This window comes from Aphelocoma coerulescens, chromosome 1A (assembly GCF_041296385.1).
Source record: "Aphelocoma coerulescens isolate FSJ_1873_10779 chromosome 1A, UR_Acoe_1.0, whole genome shotgun sequence".
Classification (NCBI taxonomy): Eukaryota; Metazoa; Chordata; class Aves; order Passeriformes; family Corvidae; genus Aphelocoma; species Aphelocoma coerulescens.
Genome location: NC_091014.1, coordinates 51,896,175 through 51,922,005, shown reverse-complemented (window position 1 = coordinate 51,922,005; position 25,831 = coordinate 51,896,175). Strand labels below are relative to the sequence as shown.

At 39.2% G+C, this 25,831-nt stretch overlaps 1 protein-coding gene across 6 annotated transcripts in view; it reads right to left on the bottom strand.

Moving 5' to 3' along the window:
* Window positions 1-25,317, bottom strand: part of UBN2 (ubinuclein 2) — a 52,332-nt gene extending 27,015 nt beyond the window's left edge. For all 6 annotated transcript variants that reach the window (XR_011147796.1, XR_011147806.1, XR_011147803.1 and 3 more), the window contains exons 1-6: window positions 24,895-25,317; window positions 20,710-20,802; window positions 15,079-15,180; window positions 6,158-6,295; window positions 4,847-4,959; window positions 3,314-3,812 (exon numbers count right to left, since the gene is read on the bottom strand). Coding sequence is in view for 1 of the 6 variants with exons in the window: in XM_069002137.1 (XP_068858238.1) it covers window positions 3,314-3,812; window positions 4,847-4,959; window positions 6,158-6,295; window positions 15,079-15,180; window positions 20,710-20,802; window positions 24,895-25,311 (1,362 nt within the window). In the remaining 5 variants the exon portion in view is untranslated. The remainder of the gene's footprint in view (window positions 1-3,313; window positions 3,813-4,846; window positions 4,960-6,157; window positions 6,296-15,078; window positions 15,181-20,709; window positions 20,803-24,894) is intronic.
* Between the last annotated feature and the right edge of the window lie 514 nt (window positions 25,318-25,831).

The window sequence follows — 25,831 nt, the reverse complement described above, 5'->3', positions numbered from 1 at the left end:
CTATACTCAGCTGTTCAGAAAAACTGAGGACTGTTACTGTTAAATATACACACCTTGCTCCAGGGCAAACAATCATTCTGTTTAGGATCTGCTTGGATCACCGATGTTAACACATTTATCTTTTGAATAACCATTAAGAAAATGGTAGATGCTTTATTACCACACCACCACCAACATTCTACTATCTCTGTTTTATAAAGAGGAGCATTGTTTGACAGGTCAAGAAGGCAGGAGCATTAACTAACACATTCCTACTCCATCTTCATCTACCTGTTATGTGCCCCATCCAGTTACACCTTCCCAGCTTTCTTAGATCTCTCTCAAACCTTCATTGCAATTTCTACAACTGGTTTATGTGTGCTAGAGGAATACCTCATCCCTCTTTCCTGCTGCTGTCCAGCATTCTTGCCATCTTTAGACTGTATCTCTAGTATTTTCATCTGGTCTCTTCCTGAGTCTGGTTGGGGGAGCAGGGGAAACAGCCTTATTTATATATGCATTTTCTTTTATTAGAAGTTTTTACTGATCTCACGGGAATTCCCATGCAGAATCCCTTAATCTTTGTTCTTATCACCTAGATCCTTCTTTTCACAAGGAATGACAGCTTATAGGACAAAGCCAATTCCCTGTACCATTCTACAAAAATCAGTAAGAACCTTTCTCTAGTGTACATCTACTCTCCAGATTTTTAGAAGTCGAGAAAAAAGAGCCCCACTTTGAGAGGCCTATTGGCATCTTACATGTTGGCATTGGGACCAGACTGCAGTATCTAGAGGAGCTAGAAAATTATATCCATGAAGAAAAGTAGGGAGGTGTGGTATCATTATAGTGATTGACAAACATTAGAGGCAGCCAACATGCTATGAGGCTGAATATTCAAATAATTAAGAATCTTTAATTATGTCTTCAAAACAAAATAAAATAATGACTTGCAACAACATAGCTAAAAACTACAAATAAATGCAAGTGTTAACGTGATTAATTTATTACTATTAAATACTTACTGTTCTTGCTCTTTGTAACTGACCCATTTAAGTTTGAAAGAAAAATATTTTCTAAAAATTGTGAACTCTACACTGCACAGGAAAACAGTGTGATACTCTGTCAAAGCCATAAGAGAGCTTTATTGCTTCAGTTATGAACATTGATACTGGAGTTTAAGTTCCTGCAAGGACTGCATTCCGCTCATTGTTTTCTACCATAAATTCAGCTGCTGAGGGGATGGTACTATCTGTTTAAGAATACTGAAGTATTTGTCCTGCTAAAAAAATTAGAAAGGTTATAGATGCTTGCAAGTGATAGGGTACCAAAAAGCCAAGCTGAAAAGTCTTAAATCCAGTACCTTTATGCCTAATTAACACATGGATTAGAACCATCCTCTGGTTTATATAAAGCAGAAGGAAAAATATGCTTTGACATTTTGGTGCTAAGTAGACCTTGAAAGGCAGTTCCAGCATCATAGTATCATGATGGACAGCACTGCTGGCTTTTAAAGAGAGCCAACACTAGTAGATTCAAAAACTTCATGACTATTACTAACTATGATTGGGGTTTTTTTTCCAGAGTGATTACCTTGACAGTGACCTTAAAAATAGGAAAAAAACCCTTTTATTTACTTTACTGCTTGTGTACAATACTGCCTTCTGTCATGGTAGTTCAGAATAGCCCGCTCAGGGATCTAGAACACATTAATCTACCAAAGGAAGTCAAGAAATTTTTACTGCCTTTAGTCAATGGCTTTCTAAGTTTTTTATTTTTTTAATCTCGATATATTATACTCCATCCATGGAACATAGGCTTCTTCCTACAGCTTTATAAATTTTTCTTTATGCTAGAGCTCTAAAGCTATGAGAGTCTGGTAAATATTTGACAAGTCCCATTTATTTGTAGTGCTTTTTAGAAGACATCTGATTGCAATTTACAGGAGGTATGGAAGTTGCAATCTTTAAGTCAACATAAAGCTTAGTTGTTCTCTGAGTGTAAGGGGAAACTTAAACTTGCTCTGCTCAACCAGGAAACTTTCAGAAGACACTGTCAAAAACAGAAGACAAAATAGTTCCCACCTGGTCTAGCAGAAGGTGTCCCTGCCCACAGCAGGGGTGATTGGAGTGGATAATCTTAAAGGGCCTTTCCAACCCAAATATTTTTATGATTCTATGATGAGTTATGTTTCCAAGAGCCACTGAATCAATGATGTCTCCCAGCTGGTTTGGGATTGTTATATGGTGAAGCAACATGAATTAACCTGGGGTAGGTCACTAACACTTTCTAACTTTTGGCCTAATCCAGTTCTGCAGTGTTGCTAGAAGCTTATTGTTGATTCATAGCAAAATTAACCTGCATACTGAAAGGCAGACAGAAGCTCTTCCACTTTAGTAAATATTAATTCCCAGGCTGTATTTACCTTGGTATGTTTAAAAATAAATAAGAAAACTAGAAAACATTTCCATACATGTAAGAGCAAAGCAAGCTCTGCAATTGTTTAAACTATTTTCTTTTTGTCCAAAAAAGGTAGTAACTTGAACTGCTTTTTCAAAACTTACTCTGAGTAAGGAAAAGCTGCACTTTATTCTAAATAAGGAAAAGCTGCACTTTATTCTAAATAAAGAAAAGCTTTAATATCAATCTGAACAAGTAACAAATTTATTCTCAACTTAGGATAACATCCACAACTGAAACAAGGAGTATGTAAGACCTTAATAGTGGTGAACCCTCAGTAACTTACTGGGATATTCATAACTTCTTAATTTAACACCTTTCATCTCATTTTTGAGGAGTTTAGATTCCATTCTAACCTTCCAGAAGAAAAAGTTCAGCTTTGTGGTTGGTGGTTTCTGGTTTTGGTGGCTTTTTTTCATTTGGATTTTTTTATTCTTTTTTTTTTTTGGCAAGTTAAAGCCAAAAAATCAATACATGGCTTTGTAAGCTGCAGTCATATTTCAGGTTACCTCCTCCAAAGTAAGAAAAATACCCATTCCATTTCATCAACTAATAATTCAAGTTAAAGTAACACTGGTATTTCCATTATGGAGAAAAACCCATAAAGAAATGAACATTACAAGTTATTGTACATAGAAGGTTTAGAAAGCCTTGTTTCCACTTTGAAACAAACACTGCTTGAAGAATTGACCTGCATCATCTCTGCCTGTTTTCATCTGACTATAAACACAGCTACTAAGATTGCCATTAACATCAATTCTTCATTTTTTAAGTTTCAGCCAGCAATTCAAGGATGACACCCAAGGTCCTAATTGTTCTTCCTCGTTCTCTCAGATTCTTGAATGCAATCCACTACCAGCGAATTCATACTTACTGTTCGAAGGTCTCCAATGCGCTTTTCAAGTAGCATAGGCAGACCTTCTGGGAGGGCAGGCACCTGCTTGGGTGTCATGACCTGAGAGGTGTAGGTTGCCTGAGTGACATTTCCATTTTCTCCTGACAGCTCAGAGACTGGGCTGCCATCAGAAGTGCCATCAAGCAACTTGTCAAAGTCAATGTCTCCCAGCATCTCCAGGGCACTTTCAGTTTCTTGCAGGAGCTCAGGTTCATTTGTGCTACCAAAAATGGAGAGGACAGGATCATTGATCCTAAGATTCAAGTCAGAGATATCATTTCCCACACTGAGAGAGGAGGAAGGAATTTTAGTAGGGGTAGAGGTTGCAACAGTCACTGGAGGTTTTGGACTAGGTTCCTTCTTCCTCATGGCTTCCTTCTCCTTTTGAAATTTACGGATCATGGCAGCCAGAGAGAGCGAGTCTTTATACAATTTCTTTTTCTTCTTCTCAGACTTGTGTGAATTTAAGGCCATTACTCTGTAGAGGAAAGAAATCTTTCATTAGCATGCAACTTTTGAGGCCTTAGTAACCTTTTGTAACAAAACTCAAAGTTTAGTGCAATTAAAAAATTATCAGGGGAAAGCAGCAAGTACTTCCTGCTTCCCTCTTCAGGCCATTTTATCAATTACCTATCAATAAACCTTTGGTGATGTGATTACATGCTCTCCAACTCATTTGTTAAGTTTTGTACACATTAAGGCAAAGATGACTTCATTTTGACTTCTCAATTTAATTATGGAGAAGTTGGCACAACTGTAAAAACTCATGGCAGATTTATGATACTAAAATACCTAAACTTGCCTCTCAAGACTCCTGAATGGTGGCAGGTTGCCTGTACACCATGTACATTTAAAAAATTCTTTTCACTGCTAAGTATTTTTAAATGCAGGCTCAAAATCTATATTCTATTTAAACCGAGAATTTTCTACCAATTTGTCACCTTGGTAAAAATGAGATCAATAAGTTTTCAATATTCAATGTGAATATTCATAGTAAGACAACTTCCATCCACTCAACGATAGTTTTCTAGAAGCTAATTAAAAGACCCCACCACCTTAATCCTTCTATGCTAGCCTCAGAACTCAGGAAAGCACACACACAGACAGTAAGAAATACATAGAAGAATAATTAAACTATCTTTACAGCTTTCCAGATGAGAAACAAAGAGATAGGAAGAAAACTATTTTTCATTAGAAGATGTAATTCCTACTTTTATCTTAGATGTTGGGTAGGACAATGATACTTTAGGCTATTCATAGGACTCAAAATTTCTGTCATTTGTCTTTCCTTATTATCCCTTGTTCAAAATTTCAGGGGGCAAAAAAAATTAGCCTGTAGGGCTGAGTCATACAAAAACCCCACACAAATTCTGAAACAAAATCTATAGGCTATTAATTACAGTTTAAAAGTACAATATTCAAAAGAGCTGTAATAATCTTGCTACGGCACACAATCTTGATCCCAAACCTCAAATATAATTCAAGGGTTCCTATAAAGAGAAAGAAACCTACCCCAACTGCTTAGGAACTTTCATTTTCCGAGGCTTCTTCTCCTTTTCTGTCCCTTCATCTTTTCGCTTGCGTTTCTTCATTCCACGATCTTCACTTTCTTTTAACTTTGCTATCTAGAAAAGAGATCAAATAAAGGACAATGATTCTTCCACCCTAAAAGACTACTAGAGCAAGAAACATTTAGTTTTCTTTACACTTTCCAATTCAGAGCCAGGAAAAACACCTCAATGTGTGTAAAGGCAAATGGTCAGATGGATTCCTAGCAGCAATTGCAGTTCCTGACAAGTGTTAACTATTAATAATTTTTAAACAGTTACTGAATTTAGAGTTTTCAATAAGAGAAATACCCTAAGGTACATGCAGACTGCTGCCCAGCCAGTATGGCCAATGGCCACCTTGGAAGACTGACTTCCCCCACCTTCCTCTGCTACCACAGTTTCATTGCTGAAAGTGAAGTTGCACAGTATGGAACATATTTTCTGGCCAATACAGACCAGCTGCCTCCCCTCCCTTGCTGATCCTTAGATTATCTGAGAGTGCAGGGCAGGGGAAAAGAAAGCCTTCAGACTGTGCAAGCCTTAGCCAGCAACAGGCAAAATTCTGGTGTAGTTATCAACACTATCTTAGTCACAAATTAAAACCATAGCATCATACAGGCTGCTAGAAAAAAAGTTAACTGCATCCCAGTCAGAGTCAATACAAGAACCTTAAAATTATGTTAGATTTCAAGAGATATAGAACAGGAAAGGACACCAGGAAGCACTAAATTCTCAGAATGGCATGCAACTTGTGAATGTCATACTGCAATTATGTTTGCATTGACTGTAACTTGTCAAAGTTTATAGAACAGCATGCTGTTTGGAAAGGTTGTATATATAATTTCAATATAGCTATTCTTATCAACTGAATTTAACAGGTATTTTGGTTTAAGTGTTATTCTCAATATTAGGAATTTCAAATCACGCAACCTTTGTGCAAAATCATTAAGAGCAGTATTGATGAATTTAAGGCCATAGAATAGAACAAAATTCTTACAAAATTACAGAATCATCTGTCAGTTCAAGATGGGTGGACACAACTTACTAGGCTGCCTAAACAGATGCTTAGTCTTACAAGACTGGACAGCCTGTGGACATCCTGAGTTACCTACTAAATCCTAGTACATGAGCCACAAAACAGAAAATGCAATAAAACAGTACCATGCATCACTGCTTTTGGACTCTTCATCTGAGCTATTCTAAGTGTATCAAGTATTTCTAATGTCCACCTAGCTTCTATTTCTGTATAAAAGCCTTAAATAAAATCACTCACTTTAGGTGGCCTATGTTTTTTGTCTTCTGCAAAGTCTTCATCCTCTGATTCAGATGCCTGGCGAAACTGCAGTGTACCAGTGTTGATATAAAACCCTCCGTATTTGGTTGTCAGGGATGCAGGAACTAATTCATCATACTGGGCAGGAAAAGGAAGATGAATTTATCAGCATTTCTTAATAAACTAAACATGTAGTTTATTCACCAGTCCCTATACGTGAAAAAATACATACCAATTCACAGCACAGCTTGCTGGAATAGAAACAGGATAGCAATTCTATGGAAAGTTTACTGGCTGAGGCAGAGAACTTTAATATCACAGAGTATCCTTTCAACTTTCAAAACAATGCCCTTTTTTTTTGTAAGAAAAGACAGGATTACAGCATTAAAAGTACTGCTTTGTGAAGGTCACTCACCACAGTGCCCTGCTCAAAAACCTACTTCTCTTGAAAAGTTCTCTGAAATTTTCTTTTGTTAAAAATGCTATCCTGGACATGACAAACTTAATGATGGTATCAATTACCTTACTTACAATTTTAGGTGTTTATACAACATTGCCTCTTAAATACCACAATGGCAGGACTTGTTCATTTAAAGGCAAACATTCTCACTCTGTTCAGACTATTTTAAAACCACAAAATGTTTCAACCCCTTATATATACTTTATTTTGACAAATACTTTGTATATATGAAGAAACTGCCAAGTCAGAATTATAAAGCCGAATCTCAAAAATACTGAGATCCAAAGACATAGAGAAAGTGGTCAATAACCAGTATAGTGGATGACAATATTGATTCTATTATTACATGCAATCAGCAACCTCCATGCCATATAAAATATACTGAAGATAAAACAGTTTAAGAACTGAAAAGTCTAGGCTACCACAAACTTTTAGACATGAAGAAGTTATCCAGAAAAGTAAAACAGTAAATGTGTACTTCAACAAGGAAGCTGGAGAAAGAGCCTGAACTGGAGGCCTGCCTGGGGATTTAATCTGACTAAGTAGTTAGAAACTTCTCAGACTCATCACCTTTTATCTTCCTGGAACAGAGAGCTTAACAAGCAGTACAGAAAGACTGTAATGGGAAAGGAAAAGTGGTGACAGCATTTATGAAGTACCCTAAGATGATATGAAAAGCTAGCGCAAGAAAGTAAGAGAATCTATTAATCGGACAAAATGGAAGTGAAGTGGCTTAATAATGGCCTTGTCATTCTTCTTAAAAGACCAGGAGGACCATGCAAAGTAAACTTGAGAGTGGAGGTTGTGTAAGAATTTCAGAGAAACTACTGTTTTTGCCACAGCTCTCAGAACCAGCTTCATTAGGTACAAAGAAAATGAAAGGACAGAAAATAAATTATTATCCACAGTGCTTAAGAGACAGAGCAGATATTTCCCATTTGAGCTGAAAGGGTATGAACTGTATTGGCAAGGCTGGGGCAGTAAGGGATCAAAGCTGAAGAATACAGTAGTTGCCAAGTTAGAAGGAAAAAAGCACACAGTCAAAGCTGGGGCTATTATCATATGAAGCAAAAGCCAACACAGTAAAAACTGAGACACAGAGCTGTACAGAAAGGCCTGAGTAACACACAAATAAGGATTAAAGACAGTCTGCAAATGAGGAAGGCATGAATCACAGCAAATTATTCGAACGATCAACACGTGGCACAGATCCATCAGAACAAGGCAACAAGAAAGGCAGAATTCATTCAACGTACAGACTGAACGTATTCCATCATAGTCAACAGGCAAGATCAGCAAGATGTGGATGTGTAACTAAGCAGTTGAGGTTTCAACAGCTGTTGACAACTATGAATTTACTCAGACTTTAAAAGACCTTTCTGACATTCAGTTCCTCTTAACCCTTGATTAAGACTACTTTTCTTTACCAAAATCTGTTTTTACCCTGAGCCTACTGAACAAGGTACAACTTTTAACTCAATGTTTTATTTTAGACAAAAGGGCCTACAGACCACAGTGTAGCTAGTACACCCCCACTTTGAGCTAAGCTTACAATTTTCCAGTGCCCTAACTGAACAGAAAATGAGTATGTTTGTAGAAGGTATTAACAACAGAGATTAAGCTTCATTTTGAATTGCTTCCAGAACTCTCAGTTAAAGGGAACATGGCTCTTGCAAATTCTAAATCTTCTTATGAATTGTTTTCAAGACCTCTACTTTGCACTAGTTTTTCCTGTGTATGAAATCACACAATTTATCTTATGAACAACAGTAAGTTTAAAGCCCTTTACAGTGTTCTGCTCTTCCTTACACATTTCAAGGGGGAGAATCAAAAAAATCTCAGACCTACAAGGAGACAGGACTTGACCGACTCCTGTGAACACAGGTTTGTCCTATGACTGATTATGGAATCATTCTTCAAATAACAAAGTAAGACTGATAAACTGTCTGACCACCTAAAAGTAGGTCTATATGTAAGTTAAACTATTGTCCTTGAGCTACATTACTGTGCTTTTAGTGCCATTAATCTAATTAAATGTTTTGGTATGAAAGATAAGTTCTTTTTAAAAATAAGTTAACTGGTTTCAACTTCATCACTCTACCAAGAATGGTGAATTTCTATGGATTATACCAATTTAGTTCTGAAATCCAGACCCACATCAGTATCCTATACTAATACTGTCTACTCTTGTGGTCAGGTATTTTGACCACAATCCTCAGATATTCTACTGTGATCCTTCTCCTCATTCACCTCCCTTCCAGACAACAACCTCCGAAAGTACACAAGTGAAGAAGTTTTTTAACACTTGTCTTAAGCCACGGGAATGAGATTTGGTGCAAATATGTCCAAATGTTGTAACAAATGTAGCTTATTATTTGTTGTGAAATACATAGTACTTACCTAAAAGATAAGTGGGGATAATTTTTGTACCTTGTTTATTTTATTTTTGAGGTACCTCTAACCAGCCTGGGGTGGAGGGAACTGTTTAGTTTTGATCATCAGTAGCCCACTGAATAAAAGCCACACTACTGAAATTATGTCAAATACAGTTCCTTCAGTGAAATGGACTAAATATCCACACAGTTCACTACACACTTCAAGACACTTCAAAACATATAGAGTTGATTGTTCTCTATGCTTCAAGATGCAAAGAACTGAAATGCACTCTTTGGCTTTGCAGTCCTTTAAGGCTAAGTTTTCAAACAAAAATACAACTATCTTTCCAAAACTACAGTTAATAGAACCTACAAGGAAATCTCAAACAGGGTTAAGGGGAAACAATATTAGCAAAACAATTAGCAAACATTGTTTTGCTAATCCAAGGAGACATCAAAAAGCAAGCACAAGGAGCCTTCCTGTGATAAAGAAGGTTTCTCTTCCAAAACGTGCAGGCAAGTTGGTGGGTTGATTTGTTTGTTTTTCTTTTAATGCTGGGGAAAAGGACAGCTGGCAGAGCACAACAGAAAAGAGCATAACAGATTATAAAAGATATAATACTTGGCCCAGGGTAGTCTCATAGGAGAATCCTAGTTCAGTAGTCAGGATATTGTAATCCATCAGGCCTACCAGAGCACCGTGACAGAAGTACCAATACACATCAATTCTCCTGTTTTGTTCCCATCTTGACCAACACCTTTTATACCTTTCCACTAGTCACCAGAATTAGGCTATTAGCCTAATTATTAGCTATTAGCTTTGCCCCTTCAGCGCAAAGAGATTGGATTCTTATCACCTTGAAAACATTTCAGCCAAAGTTATAAAATGTATGACCAGTCATGTGGCCACTTCTTTGTGTACAACTCAATTCTTTCAGAGCTTGAGCTCTGACCTGACCCACAATGAAAATCTAGTTCAGTGTTAAATAATTATGTAATGTATTACCTAATCTCTCCAGGTTTCAAGTTACAAACCTGCTAGAAGATTCTGCAGAAAAAAGGTTATACTTCTCTTTTCCCCTCATTTAACATGAAGAGCGGACTTTCCATATATGACTCTTAAGACAAATGTGCTTATCAAATATCTGTTATTCTGGCATGTTATAAACCTCCCTTTGTATTACATTAATAATCTCACTGTTTGTGTATTTTTTGGGAAATGCTTTGGTTTGTTGTACTGCTTAAACAAATTCATCTACTTAAAGACTAGCTGATCTTAGGCCATGATCTACCCCTCTAGTTGCTCCCATTACTTCAAAAAGTGATTTTGTGCTCTTCAAAAAATTAAATCTAGCAAAATGCAGGAAGTTGCTTCACCCATTGTTATTTCCTTCTCCTACAAATTTGAAGAGTGGTACTACACAGGCCAAATACAAGGCTCAACTTTTTTTCACGTACCTACACAGGTGCTGAATTTTCAGTTTATTCAGTTTATTCTTATTCTTTCCTAAAGAAGGGTACAACTTTTTGCAGAAGGAGCATAAAAACATTACTGTTTCTTTAAAAAACATCAGACGTGTTCTGCAAATTCAACTACCTTTGTTCCTCTAGCCATATTGGTTCTTGCATCTGCATCAATATCTATTTGTTTGATACTCCACTTTATACCTTGATGTATCTTGGGGTGAGGAGAATAAAAAGCAATGAAATCTCCAAACTGAAACTTGCCCTTGTACTCACTCAAATACACAGGACACATCAGGGGCCAGCCGGCAGATGTCCCCTGAAGACGCACGGGAAGCATGCAAGACTTGTTATTAAAGGCGACATAGTGCACTCAGCTAAGTCAGCACTATTCCCCAAGCACACAACTTCCAAGCCTGGGCAAAGTGACAGTGAACAAGGAAGACAGTACTAATATAAACACACAAATCCAAAGCCAATGAAACAGTTGGCAAGTGAACCTCTTAAAAACAGAAGCTTTAATCCACCCTCACATATTCAATGTGGATGAGGTTTGTGACTGAGTTCTACAAAGGCAGCCTTTTCCAGATGAAAAATGCCAGTGTTCAGTTTCTCTCAATACACCATGAAAGTATGTTTAATAATGGATCCTATGGAGTGTTTTTCTGTATATGCCTCTAACATTTGCAGGTTGATAGCTTGGTTGTTTTGTTAGGTTTTTTAAGAGACAGTGATTTTTCAAAGAAAGAACACTCCTTTCCATAGCTATGCATAGAACAAACTCTAAAAGACTAGTAAGAAGGAGAGAATAATACCAAGTTGGCCTGAAACTACATCTGTCCCAGAACCTCACAAAAATGGTAAAAATTTCCATTAACACACTCAGCTGCTATTCCCTGAAGAGATACTATTCTCACCGGAGAAAAGTTTCTCCAATATTTAAGAGTCTTGTGCAAGATAACCTTACTGGTATCCCATCAGCTTCATGTTTTAGAGGCAGCCAGGGTAGGAGAGAAGAGGATATTAAATTTCATACCTTTCAAAGTCTGAGGATTACAAGATGAAGACAAATTTGTCCTGGAAGTGTGTGAAAACTGTGTATCATGACACAGAATTTTTGCAGAGACCAGGCCCTTAAATTATGGAAAGTATTCTAGAGAACCCAGATAGAAAAAGAGCAATGCTTTTAACACTGTGTCCAGAGTTACTAAAACCAACACAAAATCTTTGAAAGGTTGTCTTCTAAGATGATCTGAGGTCTTGAGGCAAGATGCAGCTAAAGAAAAGCAAGTTCTTCCTTTAAGCTGAAGTACCTGTTTTAGAGAAACTTTCCACATATGAGAAACCATTGACAGGCTGGTTTTCTCTAGTGAGCAGCACAGGACTCTTTACATCAGTGTTTACAAGGCTACTATGGAACCACGAATATAACAGACTAGGTCAAATATTTACACAGGGGCCTGGGTGTCTGAAGAACTGAGCTGCCTGCTTCCCACTGCTCTTGGCATTCACATTTTGCTTCAATTCCTGCCAGTGTGGCTACCTGGTATCACTGCTTCAAAAGACACAGCTTACAGATTTCTAGGTCGATGGTTCTTTTTCTACAGTCATCTACTTGGAACAGGGGAAGTATTTGGTTTGGATATCCAAGCCTTGTTACCTCCGAGTAAGAGAAAACAGCGTAAGTTTTCATTAACACCATATATTACTTTAAATTCCCCTCTTCTATACTGCATAGAAGAAAGCTCAGAGAGCAGTGTGTTCCCTTGCAGTCTCTGGCTATATAAAGCTTACATTACAAGGAAGGTATTCAACCAAGCAAATAATCAGAGGTCATCACAAGAGCAAGTAAGTAATCAGCCTCATCTGGCTGGACACGCACGTGCGTGCAGGAAAAATAGAATGGGTGAAAAATTCTAGAGGCATTCCATTCCACAAAGAATGTAGTTCTGGGCAGCTTACACTACAGCAAAACCTATTTTCTACATCAAAGCAGTGGAAACACTGAGGAGGGACAGCTTTCTTTGCATGTTATGGACACTTTGTGTAGGTCCATTAAGATAAACAAAGATTAGGACTTGCTATCAGACTAACCCCTACAGAGCAGTTAGAAACAATAGTAAGATGGTCTTGATTTACTTTTTTTACTGGAATTATCACAATCCACTGACTACAGTCAAAATGCTCAACTCAAGAACAGCTACTCATATAGATTTCCTGCTTGCCTGCAAATGCGTTTACCTCAAAATCTGTTTTTAGAAGGAAAATATCTCTAAAGCTATGGAATAAATCTGTTTCAGTGCCAAAGAGCTCAGTGATTCTTTCAAAACTGTGACAAGAAAAAGGACTAAAATTCTGAGGAAGATTTAATTTTTTTTTTTTTGGGGATAGACACAAGCTAATCCTAGAACAACTAAAGAGGCACTCATTCACTTTTCAAGTATTTGTGCCCAGGATATTATAGCTTTTTATGTGTAAGAAAGTGTGTCTTCTAAAAAGAAGTCCAGCCGGGGCTTGGCTCTGACACATCTCAGGGTACACAGCAATTTCACAGCTGCCCACACAGAAGATGAGCAAGCCAGACATGTAGATTTTCTTTCTGAACATTTCTCTTGCGTTCAAGATGGAATGATGGAATTAGAGGTTTTGCTGGACTTTAACTCCTACATTACAGGACTCTTAAGCTTTGCAACAGCAACTTGGACTGCAGCTGGCACACTATTTTTTTTCTTGTTTTCTGTATAAAAATGGGGATAAAAGCAAAACAGAGATGATCTCTCACTAGTCCGTATTCGGCATAATGATTTGTTGAGGAGAGCAATCTTTAGAGAATACACCATTCTCTCCAATAGCTTCCACAGCTAGCACATGATGCAACCATCTGGTCCTCTAACAACTGCCTTTTGTACATTTTGCAAGGACTCTGGCAAGAGATAGAAGTAAATGCTCCTGCAAATCTACCAGATCTGTTGCTGGTAGCACCACCAGTGCTGGAAGGAGGCACAATATGCTAAGTATTAATACACCAGACTTGTACCTTGACAGAGACCTGTGCTATGAGTACTGCAAGTGTTCCAAATCTCCCATCAGATCTGTGACAGGTCACAGTAAATCCAGGAAAACCAAGCCAGAACTTGGGTTGAATATCATAAAGTTTCAAAAGCTAAGATGATGAACTTAAGCAACAGTAAGAAATCAGATAAAGCTATAGGCTCAAGTGGTTTCTCAGCAGAAAAGAAGCACATCTGTTCCTACCAAACTGGAGACCAGAATCCGACTTTTGGAAAAGGCATATGAAGGCCTAGACCCCAATACTGTTCCAGCAGCACAACCAAAGCTTGTGGGATAATGATAGGACAGTTTAATATTGGCAGGTTCAAGTAAAATTTTCATCTAGACCAAGAAAAACGACAAACTAATATAAGTTACAATAAGCACCTTACAACAAACTCTCCCTTCACACAGCTTCAGACCTACTTCAAAAACTACCAATGCACATAGATGAGCTCAGCCTGCTATGCCCTGTGGTTAACTGGTGAACTTTTTCTCAAAAAGGTATCAGCTCTGAAGACACTTTCTGTGCACCTCACACAGGTCACAGGATCACTCATTGCAACATCTACGTGCTAGAAACCTCACAGCTCAGTTTACAGCTCTTTGCTGTAAAGTTTTAGAACTTAAATGCAGGCTTAACATAACATATGCTAAGCAATGCACTTATGTGCTTTTCTTACTCTTTTCTCACAACTCCTTTTCACAATCTTTTCTCTCCCACTCAGAATTCTAGCTCCCTCCTCCTCACAGCAGATCATCGCTGCTTTGTCCAGTGTCACTCAGCACTGGAAGAAACTGAAGGCTGGCAAGTGACAGCTATTATTTGTGGGGTTTTTTTTCTTACTTGACTAACTGTACACCTACTTCTTTCTGACACTTAATAAAGAAGAATTATAGGAGGTTTCTGAGCTTTTAGATCATCCACTCTTTTTTCTAAGCTTTTTCCTCATTTTCATAATTTCATACATCACCTCTAAGATATCTCCAAATGCCCTCTTATAAACCTTTCGATATCCTTGATACAGCCTGCACCAAACTAGTATGTTTTTTTTTTTACCTCAAGATGTACTTTCATTTCTGAAAAATACTCAGGCAAAGTAAGCAGTAATATCCTGCTGTTTAACCTGTTTTGTCTCAAATTTTTCAGACATTCACTTAATGTTTAGAGTAACCATCCTATTCTTACTGGTTCTTAAGAAGAAAATAGCTTCCTGATCTAATGCAGGAAATCTAATGCCAGTAACCCACTAATAATCCAGAGAGCTAGTACAAGAAACTAAACAGAGCCAGTGTAATTTCAGTCAACAGTAAATGAAGCACACAAAAATATTTTAATTTCTAAAGCTGGAAAATTATTTGATCTTGGAATGGCTTCCTTAATTTTTCAGTGCATAATATCTTGAATAAGACTACATATACAATAATTCATTGGTCTCCCAAAGTAGTATGCCCTTTGTATTTACATCAGTTATAGACAGGTACAAAGTATTTTCCCTTACCTTTCTTCTCTGTTGAAAAGATAGAGCACTGTCTCATGATTTCTTGCTGCTTTGATGAGGCTTACTTACCGCTTCAGAATTATCAATGAAAGGGTCCGTTTCATCGTAGCCATAACCTATATCGATTAAATCCTGCAGGCGATCTTTCCGATGTTTATGTGGCTTTCCACCCTGAAAACAAACCAACTGTTACATCACTTAGAAAACATGGAAGCAATATACTAAAGCCTACAAAGCATAAGGCATTGGAGGAATAGCCATTCAAGGAATTAGCAGTTTTGCTTTCTTGAATGCTTCCTTGAAGATGGTCTAGATGACTAATGAAAACTTCCACATGTGGATGCATTCTGGCAAACATGCCTCACCAGAATCATCCCTGAAAGGCAGTCACTAGCTACCTTTTCCTGCAAGACCAAGATCTTTCTTGCATTTCCTATTTAGAGATGTTTCTCTGTCCTATGGTTTTAAAGCATAATGATAGAAGGGCTGGGATAATTTAGAAAGTGTTTAGGTTTTCAGGGTTATGTTATGTTACAGGGTCATTACAAGGGAAAATACTGATAGCCCAGCGTTCAGTAAAGTGTTTCCCTACACAAGATGGGTTGATTCTCTACAGCACATAAAAAGTTGAGTTTTAAAACACAAAATGTTACTTGATTATTAAAGCCAGAAACTGCATCACAAACTATGGATGGGTTCACTTACCTCCAGGAGACAGTAAAATTGATTTTAATCTGTAAGTATTTTTTTCATGTGGAAATTTCATTGTTAAGTCACATAAAGACTCACAGCCAGCTCAAATAATCAGGAAATCTAAACTTAAAAGTTACACAAAAATCTTCTTAATATCTAAGGCCTAGTTTTCTAGCTCACATATATTGTCAAAATCATCAATAAAAGTCTTAAAAGATAAAATTCCCAAAAAAGCACTACCCTCATTAAAATGGCAACTTCCATGAATTCAAGACTTGCTCCTGTCTGCAAACTTCTCTGCCTGCACCCTACAGTTCTGAGCATTCTTAGAGCAAGTGAGTCTTTCTAGCTGTGACATCCAAATATCACAGTGCACTTGTTATTATGAGAATGCAGATGCTGTTCAAAGGTGGTTTCACTCTTGCTCTTTTATGAGAGATGTAAGCATCTGAGCACCTCCATTTTATCAACATTTTGAGAGAATGCAAGTTTGTAACAAAGTAAAGCACCTGCTCTTGCAAGCAAACAAGAATCTCTCACATATACTTAAATAAACAAATGCAATAGTCCTAGGATAAAAACCTCAAAAGTGAGTTCTGTTTTTAATTCATATTTCCAAGCTACACTCCAAGCTAAGTATTCCTATCAGTCCTATCATCTCCTACAGTCACTCATCTGGAAAAACATCTGAATGACTGCACATTTCCAAAACATGCAGTACTTTAAAAAAAAAAAAGTTTGCATGAGATGGATGAGAGAAGAAAAAAAGTGAGAAAAAGGCAGCACTTTAAAATTCTGATTAAACTCCAGTGCAAAAGCTTATATAATTCATGATTCTGACTTAGGTGCCAGCAGGCTAAGAGTACTTCATAAACCATATTTCACCTGTACTGATGTCACTAATGTACATTGTTGTTTACTAGTCTAAAATATTTTTGCAGCAATGGTTATCCTTTGATTCTATGATTTCAGTATAACACAAGGGCAATAAAAAAAAATTTTACGTTTCCAATATATTCTAACTGCCTGATAGTCAGAAAACCAGATATGAAACAAAAGTAGTAGCAACAACAAAAAAGCCTTATAATAGCTGAATGAACAAAAGTAGTCTTAAAATAGTACCTTATTCAGACACACGAAAATATCTGAACCACTGTGGGTATAATTAAGAGATTTTCCTTCAGGCCTGGCTCTAACCAGTTGTGTTTAAGGAACTGTGTTGAGAGTTCATATGATCAAGATGTTAAGGATGCAAAACTATGGCAGAAGAATGAAGGGATTATCTGTGTCAGTATCCGCTATGCAGCACTTCAGGGAACTTATACCACTGCAGCTTTCCTCCACCCTTTTTGTCCCAGAACATAAGTAGTCACAGTACTAGAGCAAATTAAGGTGTCTAGTTCCTCAAGCTGCAAATACCACTCATGCAAGTATTTAAAAATCCAAAGATGACTTCAAGATATTAACTGCATCATGTAACCTTGGGTTTAAACAACCTTTGCTCAACAGGACTAGAAGCTGGGTGGCAAATACAATGCCAATACCTGAAGAATCTTTGAAGGGCCACAGCAGAATCTATAAACCAGTAAACCAGGTCTTTATACTGGGTAAGTTAATGAAAGCTATAAACAACAGAACCAGCAGGCACAAGAATATACAAAGCAGGAAGGAATGTTGGTAGAAAAAACTATTTCAACTACTTTAAAAAAGGTCCAAAGATCCTTAGAGACAAGAAACTGCCATGAGATAAGGAAGGTCCACTTAAATTGATGTCTGATCTACAACTAGGAAAGAAAGGGTAAGAATAGGTATCTCATTTTGGCAAAGAAAGTGATCAGTAAAATGACTGGTGTATGCATTCATTCACCTTTAGAAGTAATAGAGCAGGTAAAGAGCTGGGGAAGGGAAAGGGTGTAAGATGACAATTTACTGAGGAGAGTAAAGGAAAAAGACAACTGAAGAATCACTGAAAGACCTCACAGTTGCTCTGAATTTAGTATGATGAATAGGCAGCTGAATTCAGTATCAATAAAGCAAGGTAATCCACACAAAGTAAATACAACCTAAGCAAAAAAAAAATACACACAGTTCTGACATTTGCTTAATCAAGAATGGTCCAAAAAGTATGAGTTGGAACTTACTTTAAAAAAAAAGGAACAGAGAATCAAACCAGAAGTCATCATTATAACACTGACAAATCAGGGCATCATACCACTAATATCCTTTAATTTAAAAAAAGAAATTAGAACAAAAAAGGGAACAGTAAGCTAACAAGGATGTTTAAATGTAAAAAAATACCACTTCCATACAATAATGTTAAGACACTACAGCTGGAGAACAGAAGGGCTGGATTTAGATGATAACATGAAAATCACACGCAATGTGCAGAAGAACTGGAAGTATTTCTCTTTTTCTTACAATACAGAAACGGTGGAGCACTAGGTGAACTCATCAGGTTTAAACACAAAGTGTGGGTTTGTATGACAGTCATCATGGTACTCCGGTGCTGTGGAACACAGAAATCCAGTAACGATCTGGTAGATTTCTGGCAGAAAGCGATAAAAGATTGAACATGTAACCTTTGGCCTTGAGAGAAATGAAGACACAACACAGACTGCCAGACAGGCACAGTGAAGTAATGTCAATGCACACTTGCTCTAGTATACTTTCAAGTATGAGATTCCACTAGTGGCAGAGACTATGCTACCATCCCTTAGATGAACCTTCATTTTGATCCAAGATAAACTCTTACGTATGTACAATATTGTCCAAGGTTCAGTATCATGTGCTCACAACAGTGATTTTATCTAGAGAATAACAGCAATCAAAGCAATGAAAATGGGAACCCTTCAGAGCAGATTTTTTATGCTGGTGTTCAGTATGTGCAGCAATTACAGGAAAGTTCAGAATAATCAAGTAAACAAATGGTACATTATGCATTGTGTTTTACAAAAATGCACTGATTCATAGGCTTTTCTTAGCAAAATATCAAATTTATCAAATACATCAAATATATCAAATAGTGTAGTAATTTGGTTATGAGTACAGGAATTTATCTGAAAAGAAGTAAAAAGTCTTCAGGGCAGACTGTTCTTTGTGCGTTTTCCAGAAGTACTGCCACACGTTATGATTAAAAACATTGTTTGACTCCATTTTAAAACAGGTATCTTAGGTAAGTAATACCTAATTAGTTAAAGGAGGATATAGTACTTCCTGCAAACCTGAAAAAAACCTCTCTATTTTTTTCCTCATACAACCAGTGATTACTTTGACACTAAAGCACTGTTAAGGAGTGTTATGATGTAACTCCAGCTAAACAGATTATGCTGCAGCCACTAGCTCACTTGAGAATGAGTATCTACTACATGGGATCCCTACTCCAGTTAAAGCTAAGGAGTGAATGTCTCACCACAAGAGGCAGAAGATGGCTGGATGCTGTCAGAACATGAACAAGTGTACTGAGTCAGTGTACAAAGATGCAATTTCTCTGAGCATGGATGGCAAGTAGAGGCTGATGGCTCTTATATTGGAAGAGAAGGGACAGGGAGTATCTAACACAAGGAATCTAAATCCCTCATCACTCTTCATGCTTAGTGACTCTAACCTAGTATGTGGCTCTTTATATAGAAGGCATTCCCATTCATGGGGATGGAAGGGACAAAAGGCAAGTCAGAGAATGAAAGAGAAGGAATCAGAAGTGCAAGTAGTAATGAAGATGCAAGTTCACCATGAATTTAAACTGTTGAAAATCGTAACTCTTAGGTTTTCTTAAGTCTAATAATATATTTTGTCCATAAACGTACATGCTCAGCTTTGATGTACACAAACATATATGTACAATTAGATTAATTCCACTACCACTCCCTCCTACATATATTGCTTTACGTGCTAACATTGACTTTCACCTACTGTAGTTAAGCAACTTCAGACATAAAATCCTTAAATTGTACAGTGGAAATGAGTTTTCTAAAAAAGTACGGTAGAAACAGTTTTCTCTCACAGTCAAAAAATTATTTATCGTTGAAATTAAAGGCAAACAGCATTTTGGAACAGCCTTCTCAATTCATATTGGAGAATGATTCTTTTCAGTTTAAGGGTTAATTTTGTTATGTATCACAGCTAACATGCCTTGAAATAGTAATTACTTCTGCAGAATGTATAGACTGGGCACTTAGAAAAATCTGCCTTTGCCAGAAAAAAAATCCAAATAAATCAGACATAAAAGATTTTAATATGTACACTAACAGCAAAAGATACAAATGACTGCTCTTGTTTCCCTTCTTTATTCTTGAGGCATTCTATTAGTAATCCAGAATATCAACATGCCCCAGCATGATGATGAGCTCTGATTGCCAGCTCAGACTTAATCACCCAACCCTACCCATACGAATTCTTAAAGACCTGTTTGGGTGTGGTTTTTGTCAACATTTTCTGATTTCTACCTTCATTTTCTAGTGAAAGCCTCTTAATGTTACTAGCCAGTGTTGTTCAAGTCACTCACACTACATTTTCAGGAGCCAGTAGATACCTTTAAGCAGCTGGCAGCTACAAGACATTCATCGAGCAATGACTTACTATTTAACAAATAACTTCCTATGGAAACATTCCAAACTAGTCAGGAATTCATCAAGACTCATCAGTATTTAGCCCAAAGAGAAGAGCTGTTCAATAGTGCACAACAGCATTACATGAAAATTCTTTCCTCCAGCACAGCATAGAGCATAAATACTGACCCGCTCCTATGACCAAGTTGTATTTATATAGGAAGCTTTTCCAAGAATAGCTTCACAAGCTATAACATCTATAGACAAATCTATTTAGCAGACTTGTGTGATAAGCTTGTGGCAGCTTCAAGGTACTTAAATGAAATACAGTGAGACAGTCATCTCTGAAATGTACAGAAATCATATGACACTACATTAGCAACCTTATTCAGGAAAAAAACCCCAGCATTGTCTGTTATCACTCTTAAATATTTGTATATTTTAGCAAAGTGCAGTAACTCACATATTTTGCCTCGAACTTCTTGGCAAGCATTTCTACTTCATGTCGCTCACGTTGCTCATCATTAAATGGATCCTCTAAATGAACTGATTTCTTCTGAAAAATGCAAACGTTACACATTTATTCCATAAGAAACAGAGTGCATCTCAAAGCCTATTAAATGTCAAAAAGCAATACTCTGATGACTAAGTAGTCAGAATTTATGCTTAATCTCTAAAAAGTACTTTGATCATTGAATTATCATCTAGCTACTTTTCTTCTGATGAGAATAAAACCAGAAGAGTTAAGAGAAATACTCAGATTTGTATTTTCCCAAGCATTCCACTACAACCTCAACTAAAAGTGTAAGCATAAGAGAGAATTATGGCCATTTGAGGTTAGAAAGAACGCTCTCTAATCACAACTTCTTTTTACCTCTCCTTCCACCGGTGCCTCTAACAGGTGTTATGATCCTTCTAGATACAACAGACAAGATGCACCTAGTGTGCTAACCAGGAGGGAAGCAGACAGAAAACTAAAAAGCTCAGTAAATTATAACCATTATTAATGTAATTCTTTTCTCTAAAGAAAAAAATTACAGTGCAAGAGTTAATTTCAGTGATCATAACTATGTTAGTCACAAGAGAGATTTAATATTCCAGCTATACAAATAAGTAGGGAGTATTCCCCCCCCAATTTTTTATTTTTTTCAAAAGAGGTTTTCACTGAGACAAAGTCAATGAACAGGGTACACACAGTGCTTTTGGTTGTTTTAATAAGTGATAGAGGAAAAACAGGGCTGCCTCCTTCAAATTGGAGTTCACATAAATGCAGTAATTGCTGGAAGGAAGAAGGTACCAGGTTGCTAAAATAGAGCGGAATGGAATTCCATTTTGCAGAACTCTATGGATGGCAACTAATTTTACTGCATGTGGACTACTCACCAATGAATAAATGAAGAGTTATGAAGAACAAAAACCACTAAGTTCAGAAAAGCAAGATCCTTCCTCCATAGTATGAAAAGCCAGTATATTGACTAACTGGTGACCAAACTAGCTCAGTAGTATCAAGACCAATGTAATAAGGAAGTTAAGCTAAGCAAAACTGCAAACACCACATAATTATAATACATTTTCCAGACTGAGTATTTAGAGAAAAAATTAATAGAGGCTATAGTTACTCCTGAAACATAAATTAAAGCCATGTACACATTTCCTGCGGACACAACTAAATATAAAATACTGCTCAATTCATGAAACACCCTTTTCTCTATTTTTAGCTGGGAAGAGCTATTCCTCATCTTCTGCTAGGCATATGTGGCTTTTTTCTAACTGTGAAGTGAGAAAAGGCTGAGCCTAAAGATCAAGCAAAACTTAAGTACTAAGTGTTAACTTGCCTCTCTCCATCAAACACTCAAAGCTGTAGCTGACTATCCATTTGATTAGTTAAGCACTACTGAAAACTCAAATTCAAGCAAATTTTAGTTTTGACTATTTCTAAGGGGTGGATGACTCTCAGACTAAGACATTACTACCTCAGCACCTTTAGAGCCTGTTCAACAGAAGCCAACTTGAGCTTCTGGCTCATCCACTTTGACTTGGGCTTTATGCACCAAGCCTCAATTGCCCCAAAAAGAAATGGGAGCACACTTTCACTTCCACCAGCATTTAAGAGGCAAATAAACCCTTCAACCACACTAACTTATTACTCACATCCAAAACCTTACATAATTCCTCCCAAAAGATGAACTCTACAAACAACCCTATTAAAGAACGTTCTCTTTATCAAGGCAGAAAAGGACAAGAACAGCACAAGTTTTTAAAATAAACATTTCTACTAGCTTCTGATTCAGCACAGGAACCCAAATTTGGAATAAAAAAAAGAAAGAAGCTGCACTGCCAAATCAGTTTTGGGATTCTCTATCATTTCGTTATTATATAACTATTATTATCATGGCCTATTAAAGCCACATTTAAAGTTATTCCTGTGCACCAGTCCTTGCCTTCCCAGACCTGCCTTCCTTTGGTTGCTACAGTTGCGAGAATACTACAAGATAGAAAGACAAGCTCCTGATTTTGTAATGTTAAACTTTAATGGGAAATGTTATAAAAAAGTTGAGCAACTTCTTATAACGGAGGAATCAACAACAGCTTCCAGAAAACCAAATCAATCTTCACCCTACAAAAAGTTTGCATAATAAAAATGAAGTATCTGAACTGTTAGTTTTAAATTGAAACATTACTAAAACAACAAATTTTGAAATCTAAAACCCCACTTAAAACTACAACATTAACTGCCAATTCATTACTACCTACTTTGAAAAAGCAAATCTCAAAATTTTAAACCTTCCCTAATATTAGAGTAGCTTTTCCAAGTTCTACCATATAGCAAGCAAGAATTGAAACTGACAGCCAAGTATACCTCAGGTTTTAAACATGAATTAAAAGTCCAGAATCACTTTAAAAGGATCATAATTTATGACACTGTTTTACATAGTAAATCAGCTGATTATTCCACAGCCCAGTAACAGAAGGGCCATTATGATTCATTCATTTTCATTTGGACTCTACAGAGCTGAAAAATATACAAAGTTTCTTATAAAGCATTTCTATCACTCTCTCTACCTTAGAAGCAGTCTCTGATCCCAATTGTACCAAAATCCCCAAAATCAATGCTCTCCCACCCGCAGGAAACATGGAATTTGCATCAGAACTACATCAGAAAGAGCCATTTCTCCCTGATTATGTGATTAAGATACTGGCAACCTACAGAATAAAAGGCAGATATGGAACTAGGAACTGCCAAAGGGAAAAGTCAGCCTCCAAGTACTGAATCACTTCTAAACACTAACACAATCTTCACCTTCATAGAACTGCTCAGAAAGATTTCACTTCAGAGAGCACCATGATTATGTTGCACTAATTCTGAGGAGTCATAACTGGCACTGTTTGCCCACAACAAAACTGCAGGACAGGATGAACAGAAGGAACCTTTTAACTTGCATAACAAGATCTCAGAGGGATTAAAATCAGTTACTGATTTTTCTGTCTTCCACATTTGAACACAATCCAGTGTGTACATCCCTCCTACTGGAGAAAAAGTGAGCAGTCCACTAAGTATAGTTACAGCATCGTCATTGCCTAGAAGCACTTTGGTTCCTACAAAAAGCTTCAACCATATTCGAGTTTGTGCTGGATGTAAAAATCCCACAGCAGTATCAATACTGGTATTTGATACTTGCTTTTATCACCAAATCTACCACAACCTTCTTAGTAGTAGTTACTTACTTGCCCTCTGCCTTTTCCCGTAAGAGATAAGTTTTCTCTAGAATTGTGTACTGGAGTTAAGAGAAGCCACAACTATTTAAATCAAGTACAACAACTAAGAATGAGCAGCTCAGGTGTAACCAGCTTAAGGACATGCATCTCTCCTTCCCAGTTGGAGCAGTTGATTGGCTAATGCTGCTTGCTTCCTAAAGTTGTCTGCAGGAGCTTTGTCCTTAAAAACAAAGTAGTTCAAGTACCAAACATTTTCTGCTTGTGAGGAACGGGGAAAGGAAGAGCACTTTGGTTTTTTTTTCTTGAATTAAGTTCTCAACACATACAGGTGTGGTTACCGGTTCAACATTAACTCTAATTTATCCCTGTCCCCTCCAAGACTACAAAAACTCCTCTGCAAGTCTGCTAATGCTCACTTGACTGCTTCTCAAGGCTTGCAGCAGAGCTGAGCTTTCTTTATTTACTTGCACACAGCCTAGGGACAACCCGGAATACAGACCGGCGTGGTCAGAGTTTCGTCCAGCTGCCGGTGAAGAGCTCCCAGGCAGGGAGGATGCAACACACAGCTCCCCGAGCAGGGAAGGGGAGCGGCAGGGAGGTGAGCCGGGGTAAGCGGGACACGAGACAGTGGCGCTCCCCCGCCTCAGCCCGCAGCAAAGGCCAGGAGCTCTTGGCCAGCTCAGGGACAAGTGGGAAGCCTCCCCTTCCCCCCACGGGCACAGGCGCAGCCTCAGCGACGACGAGGCTGCCGGACTTCCCTCCAGGACACCGCCCCTCCCGCCGTACCGGGACCACCCCTGAGCAGCACGGGGTAACCGATAACACTATCGGCAAGGCCGAGGCCGCCGGCACCCGAGAGGAGGAGGAGGAAGCGCGGCGGAGCCCGTGCCGGCGGGAGGGGAGGGAAGGAAGGGAAGGGAAGGTCCCGTACCCGCGAGTCCCCGCACAGCAGCAGCTCCGGGTAGCTGAACTCCACGCAGCCCTCCTCGGTGGGGTCCTTCAGCACCACCTCCAGGCGGACCGTCTGGCGGAGCGGGAGCGCCTCCCGCGGCGGCGGCGGCTCCTGCCGCCCGCTCTGGCGCGGCGGCGGCAGCGGTGGCGGCTCGGGCCGGGGGGGCTCCCGTTGCGGTGGCTGCTCGGGCCGGCCGGGGTCGCGGGGCGGCTCCGGGCGGGCGGCGCTGTCGCTGGGTGGCTCGTGCGGCGACGGCTCCGGCGGTGGCGCCTCACGGCTCGCCGGAGGTGGCTCCGGGTCGCGGCCCGCCGGCTCCCGCTCCAGCGCCGGGCTCTCGCCCTCGCGGCGCCGCACGGGTGACAGGCTAATGAACGGCACCCGGCGCGGCTCCGCCATCCTCCGCCGCCGCCCCCCCCCCCCCCGCCCGCCGTCCGCCGGCCCCCGCCTCACACGTTCGGTGACACCGCTCTCCGCGCTCCCTCCCACCGGCCCCGGCTCCTCCCTCTCCCTCCTCCCCGCTCCGCCGCCCGGTCGGAGCTACCCCTACGTTCTCCTCGCCGCCCCCGCCATCTTGGCGCCCCCCCACATAAATAGAGTAGCCCCGCAGCCCGCGCAGGCGCAGCCGGGCCCGCGTCGCTGCTGTTATTGCTCAGCTTCCCCCGGACGTCAGCGCGGCCGCCACCGCCCACACGCCGCGGGTGCCGGGCCCGCCCCCGGTTGCCGGGGCGATGCGCACGCCGAGCCCGCGGCCGTGGGGGCTGCGCAGCGCTCGTCCCCCCGGGGCAGCGTAGGGAGGCTGCGGGCCTGCTGAGGGGAAGGTCCGCTGAGGTCCCTAGAAGTCGGCGGCTGCGAGTCAGTCACCAGAGAAAAGCCGCCCGTGCGGGGAGAGCGGCCGTTCCCAGCCGGAACGGCGCGG